Source organism: Scophthalmus maximus, chromosome 9, assembly GCF_022379125.1.
Source record: "Scophthalmus maximus strain ysfricsl-2021 chromosome 9, ASM2237912v1, whole genome shotgun sequence".
Classification (NCBI taxonomy): domain Eukaryota; kingdom Metazoa; phylum Chordata; class Actinopteri; order Pleuronectiformes; family Scophthalmidae; genus Scophthalmus; species Scophthalmus maximus.
Window position 1 is genome coordinate 1582355 of NC_061523.1, and position 15842 is coordinate 1598196.

The 15842-nt window shown below is 43.7% G+C and overlaps 1 protein-coding gene across 9 annotated transcripts; it reads right to left on the reverse strand.

Annotated features, from left to right (window-relative positions):
* Positions 1-666: 666 nt before the first annotated feature.
* LOC118319278 (NLR family CARD domain-containing protein 3-like) lies at positions 667-15589 on the reverse strand. Of its 9 annotated transcripts, none has more exons than XM_047334229.1 (9): positions 15074-15585; positions 14796-14935; positions 14215-14426; positions 11850-13653; positions 10841-11014; positions 6863-7036; positions 4705-4779; positions 3393-3563; positions 670-994 (listed from the first exon to the last, which is right to left on the reverse strand). In XM_047334229.1, exons 2-9 carry the CDS (start codon positions 14918-14920, stop codon positions 874-876), a joined length of 2856 nt encoding a protein of 951 aa, XP_047190185.1. In that variant the 5' UTR covers positions 14921-14935; positions 15074-15585; the 3' UTR covers positions 670-873. The 9 variants fall into 9 exon arrangements, 7 of the variants coding, with proteins under 7 accessions (XP_047190188.1, XP_047190189.1, XP_047190185.1 ...); XM_047334228.1 differs by lacking the exon at positions 4705-4779 and adding an exon at positions 6031-6204; XM_035649552.2 differs by lacking the exon at positions 4705-4779 and adding an exon at positions 6031-6204 and having other exon boundaries at positions 674-994; positions 11850-13650; positions 15074-15577.
* Positions 15590-15842: the final 253 nt, after the last annotated feature.

Sequence of the window (15842 nt, forward strand, 5' to 3'; positions counted from 1 at the left end):
GTCTGTAACTCATCTGTTCTGGTGCAGATTTTGTCTGTTCTGGGGTCTCATTAATAAAGCTGTGCGTAGGATCCTTACTAAAAGTGTACGTGCGCCCAAAAGCCGAAAATGGCGTTCGGCAAAAAATATTCAGACTTATAAAACCCTGCGTACGCACACCTGTGCGCAATTCTCCCTTAATAAATCACAGATCACCTACAAGTGTTCTTACGTGAATCAGCCTCATGTCCCGCCCAGTAAACGCCCATTTTAAACATAAATAGTCAATGCAAATCACCTCATGAATGCTGGTCCGTATATTAATGACCCTGGCATCCAATTGTTCTTTCGTTTCGACAGGTGAGAAAAGGACAAAAAAACGTCACTTCTCAAACAGGGAGATAGACATGCCTGTAGTGAGGTGGATGCCCGGAAAGAAACGTTATTTGGTGCCACAGCAGCGGGATCATATATGTGGACCCAAAAGTACGGAGGTGAGCACAGACCGAGAAAGGTCTTGGTTTTCTGGCCCAAATGTTCCGATTTGTGTGGTATAATGGCAATCAAATGCTGTGAATTTTTTGAATTTGAGCTTGTTGTTCACAACTGTCATTTTTAAGCTGTCTGCTTGTGTTCCTCCCTTCAGGATACATGTGTTACACCACTCAAACCACAACATGGTGTAGGAAAAACTTTATTTCACAGCTCAACAGGGAAACGCACAAGAGACAATGGGCACACGCTTTCATAACAGGCACATGCTGCCTCAATCTCACTGAAGTTGTTGGGAGCTGAGCTACAGTTTGGATTCAAAATGCAGAAAAGCCAGACTCTGTGAACATGTGAATAGTTTTATTGAATCTTCAAGGGAGAGGAGATGATGTCTGAGGGTGGTTAGGTCAAGCAGGAAGGCAGAGATGCAGAGATGTAGGAGCAAGGCAGGGTGAGTTCAGCAGTGGTGGCGTGGCTGAGTTTCGGGCTAGAGCTGAATTCCAGGCTTAGGCAGGCAGGGTTTCTGAGACAGAAGAACAGAAAGCCGTATAATCTTCGAGGAAAATCACAAAAACGGGATCAAAACCACAAGTTAGACTGGCCAATTGTTGTACCACAGAGGAAACAAAACGTTTTATCTGAATTAACGTATATATAATAAGAAATTCCTCCCGTGAAAAAATAAATGCGCTCACATGAGCAACATTTTAGCATGAGCACAAATTAGGAAACATTGCAAAACTCAACAAATATCGGATACGTATAAATGGGTTCAAGCATTTCACTCAATGGCAATGACTTTCCTTAGAATGTCAGAAACAAGAAAATGGTTTAAGTGCATTTTACAGGTTTTACTATCATAGGACATTACTACTGAACACCATGTGATGTCATCACACTCTACTCTTAAATAATACCATAGTATTTAACTTTACAAAGTTTAACCCTCTGTAGCTGTAATAAAAGTGGTAATACACAATTGCTCTGAAACAAAAACATTTCTGTCAATACACAGTCTTCTCTGAAGACTTCTGACTTTTATATGTATATATATATATATATACACAGTAAACATACCATTTTAACTATTTCAACAATTCTTAATTCCAACTCACATTATGACTAGGACCTAGTTTCAGTTATGTAAACCACAGAATATCAACTACTTGATGACATCATCAAATGGTTTAAACCATGTAAAGTGAGAGTGCAAAGTTCTTATAGATCTAGCCTCCTAAATTTCTATCAAAGTTTATCAGATTGATGGATTTAACTTTGAAATATACAAATCTTTCTTACTGGGGAACATGCCCCCGGACCCCCCTAATGACAGATTCCTCTGAGTTTGTACGTTGGAAACATTTGGCAATAATCTAAATACACAATTCAGCTAGTAACAAAGGTCCTGTCAGTAATACAATTTTGTGTCTGTTGGCTACAATGATTATTTTTTTCCCTGATCACCAATGCCAAGAAACAAATTGGCATGAAAGCTAAAGATCATCAATTTTTGTTGTGTTTTTTTCTATAAAATACTCAATGGGCAATGTCATCAGGTCACGGAAAGGTGTAGAGGATTCATAGGAGTTAGGAAAAGCCGACAGCACTGCTTAGAGAATGCGACTCGACTTCCACTATTCTACGTCATTATTGATGGCGGATGTTATTAACGTGCGTCTGCCCTGGTGAAACTACAAATTACCGAAGATGGACTACAAAAAACGCAGCAGCTCCATCCATAATTTTTCAGTGTGTATTACCACCGTGTGACATCAGATGTACATGATTCATATGCAAAGGTAATTTACATGATGACATGTGTCTCTTATGGGTCATATTCATACTCCCTTTTCTTCTTCTTCTACTTCGGACTGAATCGTTTACATTCGTTCACGTACGTCACATGAAATATCGCTGTCACAATGAAATAAAATGTAAATAAACAAACAAACAGCATTTGATTATTGACATTTATTCATTTATTTTTAACTGCGACTGAAGAAAAAGCTTGATCATCTTCAGTGTGATTCATTTTTGCTTCATATCCCACAAATAATGTCACATCTGTCTGTTTTTAAAGTTACTTAAATATGATTTCTGTTAAACATAAGGAGCGGTCGTAATGGTAAAGTAGATGCAGTTATGTTCATGATAACCAGATGTTTTCATGTGTTGCAAACATGCGTCACTTCTTATGGATATCAAACTGGTCCAACTGACGTCAGACATTTCCTGAAGCTCATGTGAAACTTCTGTCAGCTTGGCAAAGAAGAACCGATCCATCTTTGACTGGGATGTTCTGCTTCCCGACTCCCAGTCGACCACACGTTATACTATAACGCCACCTGTAGGTCAAAGGGTAGAAAAGCGTCACCACTCTGCATCTGACGTCGACCCGAGAACGAGACTTTAGATGTTTTGTGTCAAAGACTCCAAAAAGATTCTGGAGTTGATCCTGTGCTGCACTGGGAAGAGATGAAGTGACTTAAGAAGTTTGGTTTGGACCAGAATAAATAATCAATAGAAATCCTGTGACTTTAAGCAAAGAGACACACAGAACGTGGTCTAGAAATATATACTAATGTAATCACAAAATGATCCTTCTCCGTAATCAGAGCCAGTGATGTGCAGCTTCAGTCTCACAGATATCAGAGCTGTGACTAATCACAGTTAGTATCAAAGCAAAGATCCAGTGTTTCCTCAGTGAAGCTGAGAGAGCCGAAAGGTGAGACAGACAGAGAGAGAGAAGAGTCGGCCAATCAGATGAGCCACAAGCTTGATGACATCACGTTGTGTTGACGTGAGCAAGACACGAAGCTGGACTACAGCTGACAGCCTCGCATCTGATCTGAGACTGTTGGTTCTCTCATTTCATTAGTGAAGAACTACATGGACCGACTCCAGCCCTCCACTCACCTCACCGGCTCCATTCTTCAGCCACGACTGTCTGGACAACATCCTGCAGCTTCTTCAGGTCTGAGTTCTTCAGCCAGTTTCCCCACAGGTCCAGTTGTCTCAGGTGGAAGGGGTTGGACGTCAGAGCTGAGGCCAGAGAAGAACAGCTGATCCCTGACAAACTGCAGTAACTCAACCTGGATAAAGAAGAAAAAACATGTGACTTTAGTAGAAAAGTTCCGGCTGGAAATCATCCAGTGTCGTCTGTTCAGAGCTGCAGGTTTACAATGTGAAGTATCATATGATGAATAAAGAATAAAACTGACTTCATGTTAGAGAAATTGAGGATAAGAATACCAACATGTTCTTGCATGAGGCCCATTGTTTAGGAGGTTCCGATTTCTTGAAACGTTTTCGGTAGCCTCTACTTAGGGCTGTCATCATTTCACTCACCTTTTTCAAGTCAAGTCAAATGTATTTGTTTAGCAAATTAACAAGAAGATTTGATCCAAAGTGCTTTACAATCAATGCAGAGGAAAGCAACACAAGAAGGCGATATCTCTATCTCTAGTTGAGTACCTTCAACTGTACGCACTTCTGGGCTTAGCTTGGCATCCACACTGGATAAACTAAGGGTGGATTCTTACTAGGCTAAGAGCAATCGGGAAACGGGGAAGGAGTGAGGCCTCTTAGACCCCTGGCATTACATCCGTCCTGAGTGATCCGATCACAAGTGGACAGCTCTAAGCACAGGTGAAAACACTCTCGGGACGCAATGAAATCGGATCTCAAACACCACACTTGGAGGTGGTTTAAGTCGCACGTGACCACATTCTAATAGCAGTGAAAACGGGTATGTGACTTTTGGCCACATTAGGGACCACATACTCAACTGAGGCCCTCTGCGTGAGCGGAAGTAAACAGAAGTTGACAGATCACGCATGTGATCCGCAGATTAATTGCCAATTTCCTTTTACTAACAGGGTAGAAGCGGAGAGAGAGAGAGAGAGAAAAGGGAGCGGGGAGCCTGTGTGGTGTGAGCATGGCTCAACCCGGTGAGGGAGAGAGAGTTGACAGCAGAAGTTAATGTGCGGTGCCAGCTGAAGTGTCTCAATTTGATAAATAAGTGACTGATTCAGTGATTCATGCCTCATTTTGTACTTAAATTTAGTTTTTTTTGCTTATTTTATTATTTTGTTAAAAACAACAAGGCATTTAGTCTTTTGCAAACTGAAATGATGTACGTCTTGATTTACATACAGACCGTACTGACAGCCGTCCACTTGTGATCGGATAACTCAGGTCGGATGTTACTGCCAGGTGAAAACGGGGTCTTACTTCTTCTTCCCCATCTCTTCCTTGTTTTCCTCTCGCTGATCACCAAGCCCAGGTTGCTCATTTGCATAACGTAACCTGTGTCAGTAAGGTCAGCGACAGTTCACATGCCACGCGCAGCTAGTTACTACTTCTGCTTTAATAAAACGAAAAAGTTGACGCAGAAAACAGGCAATTCAACAGTGAGTGGACAGAGAACTATTTGTTTATATCTGACTGCATTTCTTTTTTTGTGTGGCACAACCCCACTAAAAAAAAATCATCCACCCCAAAAGGTAGTTCCTCCTCGTAAACTACTTATCCACGTTAATACATCATACGTTGATTTTATTGCCATACCTACTCTCTAAGTTAGTCAACATTATGATTTGATTTTTGAAAGTTAAAATAGTTATTTCCGTGATTCAGTCTCAATTTACCGTAATTTTCGGACTATAAGCCGCGCCTTTTTCCCCCATTTTTCGACCCTGCGCCTTATATAACGGTGTGGCTAATCTATGGATTTTTACAGCTAACGGCCACTAGGGGACCTCCTAAATCTAAGAGGTTACAGTCCACCAACTTTAACTCTATGGGCTCTATGACCGGTCCGCGGTCCACGGTTAAAGCAGCGAAAAGCAACTTTCGCTCAAGTTTGCGAGTGGATCCTGATGGCGTGGAGGAGTGTCAAAACATCCACGATCACCAACGGGTTCCGAAAGGCCGGACTGCTGCGTGATGAAGAGGAGGACGCCGCCACAGGCTCAGCTGAGGCCCTTCAGAGGCTGTTCGATTCCGACAGTGACGAAGAGGAGTTCGTTGGTTTTGAGATCGACAACGAAGGAGAGAGGAGAGTGGCTGACGAAGCCACCCTGAGCCTGTTCGTTTCCGACACTGAAGATGAGGACTTTGGTGGTTTTAGTACGTAATGCAAATATGCAACTTGTTTGTTGAAATGTTAATAAATGGGAGCTTCCTCAAGCAGCCATCTCTTTCCCGACAATCCCCTCTGTGCACGAACTCTTACATATGGTAATTAACCATTAAAACACCTGCGGCTTATAGATGTACAAATCATTAACTTTTTTGGGGAATTTTGGGACAGGAGACCTCAGTGACCTGCTGTATGCTGTAAAGCAGCGTAGACTTTTAGTTTAAGACAAACAAATGCCTTTTAAGCTCTCACGGGCCACATAAAATGACGTGGCGGGACGGATTCGGCCCGGGGGCCTTGAGTTTGAAAACCATGAACTAATTGAACTTATTTGGTCAGATGTTCGCCACTGACGTTTAAAGACACCCGCACACCTGCGTTATTAATAACAGTAAAGTGTGAACATGGTGTCTGACCTCAGAGTCTCCAGTCGACAGTGTGGACTCTCCAGAAAACCACAGAGCTCCTTCACTCCTGAATCCTGCAGCTTGTTGTCCCTCAGGTCCAGTTCTGTCAGGTGGGAGGGGTTGGACTTCAGAGCCGAGGCCAGAGAAGAACAGCTGATCTCGGACAACCAGCAGCTTTCCAACCTGGATAAAGAATAAAACATGAGACTTTAGGAAACTATGAAACCATTCAGTGTTTCATCGTCTGTTCAGCGCTGAAGAAAGGTTAGAACATAGAGGTTTAGAAAATTGAAACTCCAAAGACCTTAAATACTAAAGACTCAAGTGTTTCAGTCAGTGTCAGATGAACTTTCATGTTCCAACTCACAGATACTGAAAGTTTGTTTACTTGTTTGACAACAAAATCTTTAAAAAACGATCAGACATTTAAAGTGAGATTAAGAGCAAATTATTCAGTGCACGATTTAGTTTCACGTTGCTCGGCCTCAGTCAGTGGACCATATTTCAGTCACAGCTGTGCAAAGCTGAGTTTCTGTTCACACTCATCAACACGTCCACTCGCTTGCTGTGAATCCAGAGATGTTCCTGCTGGATTCTCACATGGACTCACTCGCACATTCTCTGGAAAATTCGACAAGTTGACTGGCAGGATAAGTTCCTGAACATGTCCAGAGCAACATCTGTGGACATTAGTGTTCTCACATACAGCCACTCCAGAGAAGTTAAGGACAATGTCTGAAAGCAGCCTGACTGTGCTGTGAAAGGTGCTATTCTGAATGAAGTTCATTAAGATTATGAATATTATAACAATGAAGAAGAAAATCTAAACACGGTGTCTGACCTCAGAGTCTCCAGTCGACAGTGTGGACTCTCCAGAAAACCACACAGCTCCTTCACTCCTGAATCCTGCAGCTTGTTGCGGCTCAGGTCCAGTTGTTTCAGGTGGGAGGGGTTGGACTTCAGAGCTGAGGCCAGAGAAGAACAGCTGATCTCTGACAAACTGCAGCAAATCAACCTGGATAAAGATTTTAGAAAAACAACGAATAAAATCATTCATAATCTTAGTCAATTATTAGGTTTGTGGGATTAAAACATGTTCAAAGTAGAGAATGGTCCTGATGGTCAAGTCCATTCAATCTGATTCCTCAGCCAACAAATCCCTGATTATGTCTCTCATTCACTTCCTGTGTTTAGTTGATCTGAGCCCATGTCAGGCTGGTCTACTGATTGGTCCCTACATCACAAATACAATGACCATGTGCATGGATTAGAACAGAAAAACAGTTTCATACATCTGTTTTCAAGAAAAACTCAACTGGACCCTTTGAACACTTTGACTTTTCACACAACTGTCGGATTCATCACTTCTGTGACCCATTCTCTGTACAATATTCATTTGTTGGAGAGAGACGCAGCGTTTGTCATGTTCAGATGAGCAGCATCACCAGAAACCCGAGAAATATCTTTATGTTTCCACTGCTCTAGATCACAAACTCTATCACTTTTCTCACCAGAACTAATAACATGTATGTTGTCATGGTATTGGGCACAGCATTGATGTAAAGTAGCCTTATAGGTTCATGACAGGGGATGTGTGCTGACGGCATTGCATGTAACGGAGGACCACAAAAAGTTAAGATAAAGTGACCTTCAAACTATACTTATGTCTGGATATTCCGTGATTAGTGGGCCAAATTCACAAAGATAGTGAATTATGGCGAAGTTTAGCCCACCGAGAAACTTTTGCTTTAATAAACCGACAGAGTGGACAAACCGGAAAAGGCGCTTTCGAGAGATTCAGGATGGCGACTAAGCTCAATAAGGAAGATAGGGAAGTATAAGTCAGTTCTTTAATCTACGTGATTGGGAGTGAAAACATTTTCAAGTCTTTCACTTTCGCTGCAGCAGCAGTGGTCAAGAACGACCACGAGATTGTCATGGGTAAATATGACGACTACCTTTCTCCAAAACAGAACGTAATACAAGAGCGCGCCGTCTTCTACCAGAGAGTGCAGCGGACTGGAGAGAAGGCAGAGAGACATTTATCAGAGCCCTTTACGAGTTATCACAGCACTGCGAGGTCGGAACAAATTGAGAGGAGAATATTTGTGACCAGATCGTTGTGGGGATTCTGGATAAAGAGCAGTCTCGTAGGTTGCAACTCTTGTCGGATCTTACGTTAGCACAAACAGTGCAGTTACAAAACAGTTACACTTCCTGGGACATGTGATTGATGCTTCTGGCGTGCAGCCAGACCCAGCCAAAGTGAAGGCTATCTGAGAGCTCGCCACACCAGAGAACGTGCAGGACCTGAAACGATCGGTGGCTTGCTACTGCAGCTCCATGTAGAAGACTAGAAGGCAGTAGCGTATTGCTCCAGGAGACTGACTGATGCAGAAGCCAGATACGCGCAGATATAGTGTTTGGCGAGTGTCTGGGCCTGTGAGAGGTTTGAGAAATACCTTTATGGCCTTGAGAGTTTAAAACTAGTGACAGATCACAAGCCCCTGGTCCTAATGATCAGCAAGGACCTGGAGAATTTTCCACTTTGGTGCTAGAGACTTGTTATGCGGCTTATGGTAAATGGACTGTATTTAAATGGACTGTATTTATATAGCGCTTTTCTAGTCATATAGACCACTCAAAGCGCTGTACAGGAAAGTCACATTCACCCATTCACACACATTCATACAGCCCTGCTATTTACCACGCATTTTTCTGTCACATTCATACTCATTCATGCACTGTCGGAAGAGCCGTCAGAGGCAAGTTAGGGTTAAGTGTCTTGCCCAAGGACACAACAGCATGTGTACTGGCGAGAGTTGGGATCGAACCGCCAACCTTCGGGTTGGTGGACAAACGGCTCTACGTCCTGAGCCACAGCCGCCCTGTGACGTTTAAACCGTGGCTCAGCATGCACCGGGAAAGACCCTCTTTGTGGCAGAAACACTGTCAAGGAACCCTCTGAGCCACACTGAAGAATGAAAGGGACACACACACAGATGTGGAGTGCTACGTCGGAGCTGTCATCGACAATATGCCTGCAACCCCACAGAAAATGGACAACATCCTAGCAGCCACAGCAGCAGGTGAGAAGCTACAGATGGTGATCAGGAACATCAGGTTAGGGTGGCCCGAACATGTGAGTAAAGTCCTGGGTAATATAAGAGACTATTTCCCAATGTAAAGTGAACTTACAGAGTATAATTAGATGGTCACCAGAGGTAGCCGCATAGTGATACCAGAGACATTGAGAGCAGACATTCTTGATGGAATGAATGATCGACATCAAGGTCTCACAAAATGTCGGGAAAGAGCAAACGCTTCTGTCTGGTGGCAAGGTATTTGCTCAAAGATAAAGCACACGGTCTCATCATGTCAGTCTTGCTGTGAGTTGAGAAAAGCACAGAAAAGGAAGCCACTGATCTCTCCTCCAATCCCTGACAGACCATGGATACGCATGGCTCTAGACAAGTGCGAACTTAACAAACAGAACTACCTAGTTATCTCGGACTACTACTCCAGATAGAGTAGAGATACTACACATGACACCAACAACCAGGGCTGCAGTCGCTCTGAAGCTAAAAGCAACATGTGCCTGATACGGCATACCAGATGTGGTCGTAAGTGACAACAGGCCGCAATTCTCAGGCACTGAGTTCCAAGACCTAGCCCGTGAGCTTGACTTTAAACATATCACCTCAAGCCCAAACAACGCACAAGGGAAATGCAGAGAGGGCCGTGCAAACTGCAAAGAGAATCCTGAAACAGAAAGACCCTCTCATTACACTCATGTGCTACAGGTCATCTCCAGGCAGCACCACAGGAGCCAGCCCAGCTGAACTCCTAATGGGCCAGAAGATCAGGACAATGCTTCCTACCCTCGAGAGGAACCTGCAACCCTCACAGCCCGATAAGCAAAGTATCAAGCAGAAGGATGAGGCCGAAAAGAGGAAGCAATCCTTCTATTACAACCGACGTCATGGGGTTAGGTCCCTACCTCCACTGCAGCCTGGTGATAACGTCCTCACCAAGCTGGAACACTAGGAAAACTGGACAGCTCCTGCAGTTGTGACCAGCGAGAGTGTCACACCACGCTCTTACCTTATCGAGACACAGCAGGGAGCTACACTACGGTGCAACCAGTGCCATCTCCAGGGAGTGCCAGCTCCAGAGCAAACTGAGAGCACAGCACCTGTCTCGTCTGTTTGCAAAGATACCAGCCAACAGCCGGACTCCACTATTTGGCATGGGACTGGTTCGCACAACCCCGGTGTTAGCACACGTTCCGCGACTGGGAAACTGTTGCAGACCAGGACTGGACGGATCATTAAAACAGTTGTTAGACTGGTCCTGTGAGAATGTGACCTGTCATATCCTCATTGACTTTGAAAAGAGTTCCAGATGGTAAACCATAAAACTGATTGTCAAAAGAGTTCGAGAATATAATATGTTGCGAAATGCTACCAGAATGTCTATTGTTATTGATGCTACAGCGGAATAGCAGTTATTTACATATTAAAAGGATGTTTAGTTTAGCTCTTGCTGATTGCTAAACGATAGCATTGTTGTTTACAGTGTTTACATAATTAAATATTTGTTCCTTTAAAAGGGGTAAGTAAAGCTAAAAGGGGAGATGTCATGGTATCAGTAGTAGCCGTATGGGTTTACAACAGGAGATGCGTGTTGACGGCATTGCATGTAACGGACACCACAAAAAGTTAAGATAAAGTGACACTCAAACTGCCCTTTTTTCTGGACATTTCGTGATTTATTAGGTGTCCAAAACAAACACACCAGATCCAGTCAATGAACTGACCTCAGAGTCTCCAGTCTACAATGTGGACTCTCCAGTCCAGCAGACAAAACCTTCACTCCTGAATCCTGCATGTTGTTTTCACTCAGGTCCAGTTCTGTGAGGTGGGAGGGGTTGGACTTCAGAGCTGAGGCCACGACTTCACATTCAGTCTCTGAGAGTTGACAATAAGTAAATCTGTGAATAGAGAAAATATAAAACCAGACAATCTCTGATAAAAATACACTTGATGCACATGATGAGAAAACATGTCATAAGTTATTTACCATCTGCTCTTCACATCCATGGTTCAGCTGATCTAATCTAATTGTGTTGGACATGAAACAATAATTCTCATCACTCTCATACTCGCAGACTATGAATCTGTGTTTTACTTGGATCTGAGATGAATAAATTAAGAGCATGACATTGATACTGATGTGCTCTCATATATCCACACCTCTGATATATGAGGACATGTCATTACTTTTCAAACTCGTAGTCTCGACTCTCAACTGTCACTAACTCAGGTGACATCACTTGAGGAAACTCACCAGCTTCCTCTGGAGTCACCAAAATTTGATTCTGCAGTTTTCTGATGAACAATCGTTCACACCAGCAGCTGGAAACACACTGTAAGATCAGTTGACTATACTGAAATAATTTCACACTGAGTGAACTAAACTACTGATCTATACTGATTGATCATGTTACCGATCATGTCTGGACGAATGACTGTGTATAAAGATGGACGACATGACAGCTCCCAAAAGTGAAGCCAAAAGATGTGGGTCGCCTCCTGGTGGCTGGCTGCAGTACAGGTCATAAACCAGTAAGTTTAGTTTCAATTAGTTATTAGATGCTATAACAACATGGTAACACATCGTGATTGGCAGCTGACACTGGCTTTTGATTGGTCTGGCGGGTGTATCACTAGGACCTCGATACCACGGTTCCACTCCCCAATCAGTACTGAGCAGACTCTGACTCCAAATGACGGCAATGATGATCGTCCATCACTGGCTGGACTCACCGAGCCTTTCTGCAGTTCCTCACAGCTGGGATCAGTCTCCCTCGTCCCACCACTGATGTGTTGTACTTCTCCAGGTCCAACTCATCTAGAACCTCCTCTGACATCTGCAGCATGTAGGCCAGAGCAGAGCAATGGATCCCAGAGAGTTCCTTCTCTGATCTGTTCTCTGACTTCAGGAACTCTTGGATCTCCTGGTGTACTGAGAGGTCGTTCATCTCCATCAGACAGTGGAAGATGTTGATGCTTCTGTCAGGAGAGATTTTATAAGCGTTTGTCTCCTTCAGGTTGTTGATGAATCTCTGGATGATTTCTGGATCGTTCTCTGTCCGACACAGCAGGCCTCTTAAGAGTCTCTGGTTGGACTCCAGACAGAGGCCATGAAGGAATCGAACAAACAGATCTAGGTGGCCATTTTGACTTTCAAAGGATTTCTGCATGGTCGTCGTCAGGAACTCTTCCAGAGTAGAGTCACGTTGTGTGTTGTTCCAATTTTTTCCCAGGAAATCGTCCACAACTTTTGTGTTTCTGTGGGTGTAACAGTGGGACATGTAGACTGCAGCCAGGAACTCTTGAACGCTCAGATGAACAAAGCAGTAGACGGTTTTCTGGAAGATCACACTCTCTCTTCTGAAGATCTCAGTACAAACTCCTGAGTACACCGAGGCCTCTGTGACGTCAAGACCACAGTGCTCCAGGTCTTCTTGGTAGAACATGATGTTTCCTGTCTGCAGATGTTCAAACGCTAGCCTCCCCAGGTTCAGGAGATCTTCCCTGTCCGCCTCCGTCAGCTCCTGTGGACTCGTCTCACGTCCTTCATGATACTTGTTTTTCTTCTTCTTTGTCTGAACCAGCAGGAAGTGTGAGTACATGTCAGTCAGGGTCTTGGGCAGCTCTTCTCTCTGGTCTGTGGTCAACATGTGCTCCAGAACTGTAGCACTGATCCAGCAGAAGACTGGGATTAGACACATGATGTGGAGGCTCCTGGACGTCTTCATGTGTGAGATGATTCTGCTGGACAGCTCTTCATCACTGAACCTTCTCCTGAAGTATTCCTCCTTCTGGGCATCAGTGAAGCCTCGCACTTCTGTTACCCTGTCAACACAAGAAGGAGGGATCTGATTGGCCGCCGCAGGTCGGGAGGTCATCCAGACGAGAGCGGAGGGAAGCAGATTCCCCTGGATGAGGTTCGTCAGCAGCTCGTTGACTGATGACCTCTGTGTGACATCAGACACAACCTCCCCCTGGTTGAAATCCAGAGAAAGTCTGCTTTCATCCAGGCCGTCAAAGATGAACAACAGTCTACAGACAGCGAGCTTCTCCGCTGTGACCTTCTGTAATGTTGGATGGAAAACACGGAGCAGCGTGAGAAGACTGTGCTGCTCGTCTTTGATCAGGTTCAGCTCCCTGAACGAAAGCAGAATCAGCAGACTGACGTCTTGGTTTTCCAAACCCTCGGCCCAGTCCAGAGTGAACTTCTGCACAGAGAAGGTTTTTCCAACGCCAGCGACACCGTTCGTCAGGACGACTCTGATGCATCTCTGCTGGTCGGGTCCGTCTTTAAAGATGTCGTGGCACTTTATGGGAGTTTCATGGAGGGTCTTCATCTTAGAAGTTGTCTCGAGCTGCCTCACCTCATGTTGGGTATTGACCTCTTCACTCTGTCCCTCTGTGATGTAGAGCTCAGTGAAGATCCTGTTGAGGAGGGTTTCACTTCCTCTCTCATCACTTCCTTCAGTCACACGTTCACATCTCCTCCTCAGACTGATCTTATGTTCATCTAGAACCTGCTGCAGACCACGATCTGCCGAAAGACAAGAACCAGAGTCAGACTGAAGACAGAGAATCTGCTGATCACTTTCCTTAGATACATCTAGCAATAAACTGAGAAATCTTTTTCTTTCTGTTTCTAGAATTTCAACCACACTCTAAGACAACCACTCATACGATCGACTTCAAACCTGCCGGGTGTTTGGCTGAGGACCCGAGAAAGTGCAGTTTTGACTGTGAAGGTATTTTGGATGAACACTTGAAGAAAATCAAAAATACAAACTATGAATCATCTATATAAACCTTACACAACCATGTAACTGTAAGTTGGATGAAAGTCCAGCAATAACAAATGAACCTTGTCGAGTGTGAAGTTGTTTGAATGATGCTCTCAAGAATAGCCAGCCCAATTAAAGCTTAATAATCAGCCCTAACTTACAGACACATTCTGAACTGGAACTTTATTAAAAACTCAAGACAAGCAAAGTTTTTTAATCTTGTGGTTTTTATAATCATATTAAAAGTCAGTGCTGAATGATTTAACAAATGAAACCATCAGACAGAAGTTCAGTCTCACTCTGCACACAGCTGCTCTGACCTGCTGTCTGAGCTCCAGGTCCTGTTCTGGATCTTTGTCCACACTGGGGACAGGAGGACTCTCCTGGTGAACCCGACTGGTCCCAGTATGAGGTGATGCAGCGTCTGCAGAGCCAGTGTCCACAGCTGGTGAAGACTGGATCCTTCAGGACGTCCTGACAAGAAGCACAGCAGGACGGCAGCTTCTCCTCAGAAACATGACTCCTCTTCTCTCTGTGGACACGGAGTCTTTTCTTTATGATACATTACATCAGTGATGGCAAACCCACGGCTCACTAGTTGAATGCAAATATCATCTCACACAATCTTTTTCACGTTACATGCAGTTATACACTTGCAAGATGTGGTTAACACTTCCATTGACTTTTCCCAGTTTTGTACCTTTGAAAAGGAAAAAATATTTCAGCAGTGCTACTTGTTCCTGCAAAAAACCTCTGAGCAGCTTCAATAAAGAACAAACACAATGTGACTGTGACTCAATAAAATCCTGAGTAAAGATCTTTGACACCGACTTATACATGTGAAATCCATTTCAACACTGAATCATCTTCAGATCAGTTCACAGTAGAAACAGTCTCTTACTCAGATTGTGAGGGTCCAGGGTCATTACTGAAGTCTGGAGGACCATCTTTGGACCGGTCACTCTTCATGGACACACAGCTGAACACTGGAGACGCTCTGTCCTCATCTTCCTCCAAATCACACATCTTCTCTGGTCAACACTGGAGACACACAAGCTCATCATGATAAACACAGTCAGTCCTGCAGCTCTAGAGTTAGAGGCTTCTCATTTCTTTAACTGACTGTCATTGTTTTAACAGCTCACTGCTTTCCACACAGGGCAAATAATATGAACTCACCCTGTTTTCCTCCTGTTTCTGCGCAGTTGAAATAGAGTTTGACTCCACTTACTTTCGTTTTCAGCTGCTCCTCCCCTGTGTATGTGTGTGTATGTGTGGGTGTGCGTCATCAACTTATTGTCACTCACTCCTGTAGAATTTATTTGAGAGTTGTAAGTTGTTCACTTGATCTCATTCCATATTTCATTTTCATCACTTTTCGCTCATTATATTCCACCTGTGACTGTGCATTTTTGTTGTTTTCACTTTTGTAAAGTAAAAAGAAAAAACGTTTAACAGTCCAAAAACTAACTTATATTAAAAACAAGCCGCAGAACCTGAAGGCGCTAGGAGTCCGGTAAAGTTGGAAAGATATTGACAGATTCGGACATTCCGGTTCAATAACTTGTAAACGAAACATGCTATGAACGCAAGCGTAGCCTCTTCCCAATCACAATTGTGTACACAATGAGCTACAGTAACATTTTCATCCAAGTGACCTGAATTCCGGGCTGGAGGAATAACATGTGTCTCTATGTGCAGCGGCAGCGAGACGGGTGTGAGTCGAGTGCCCAGGGACCGTCTGCAAAGTGCATCGCCGAAAACACGAGCGCCACAAAAAAATCAATAGGTTCACTGATCTTTACTTTAGTGTTACCAAAATCACCACAGACAAAGATGAACTTCCCATGGTCACACTACACCTCTTATTTTGGACAGCAAATGCTTTTGGACAATTTTGGTGAATTTTTATTTGAAATCATTTTAATAACTTCACTACTGTACATTG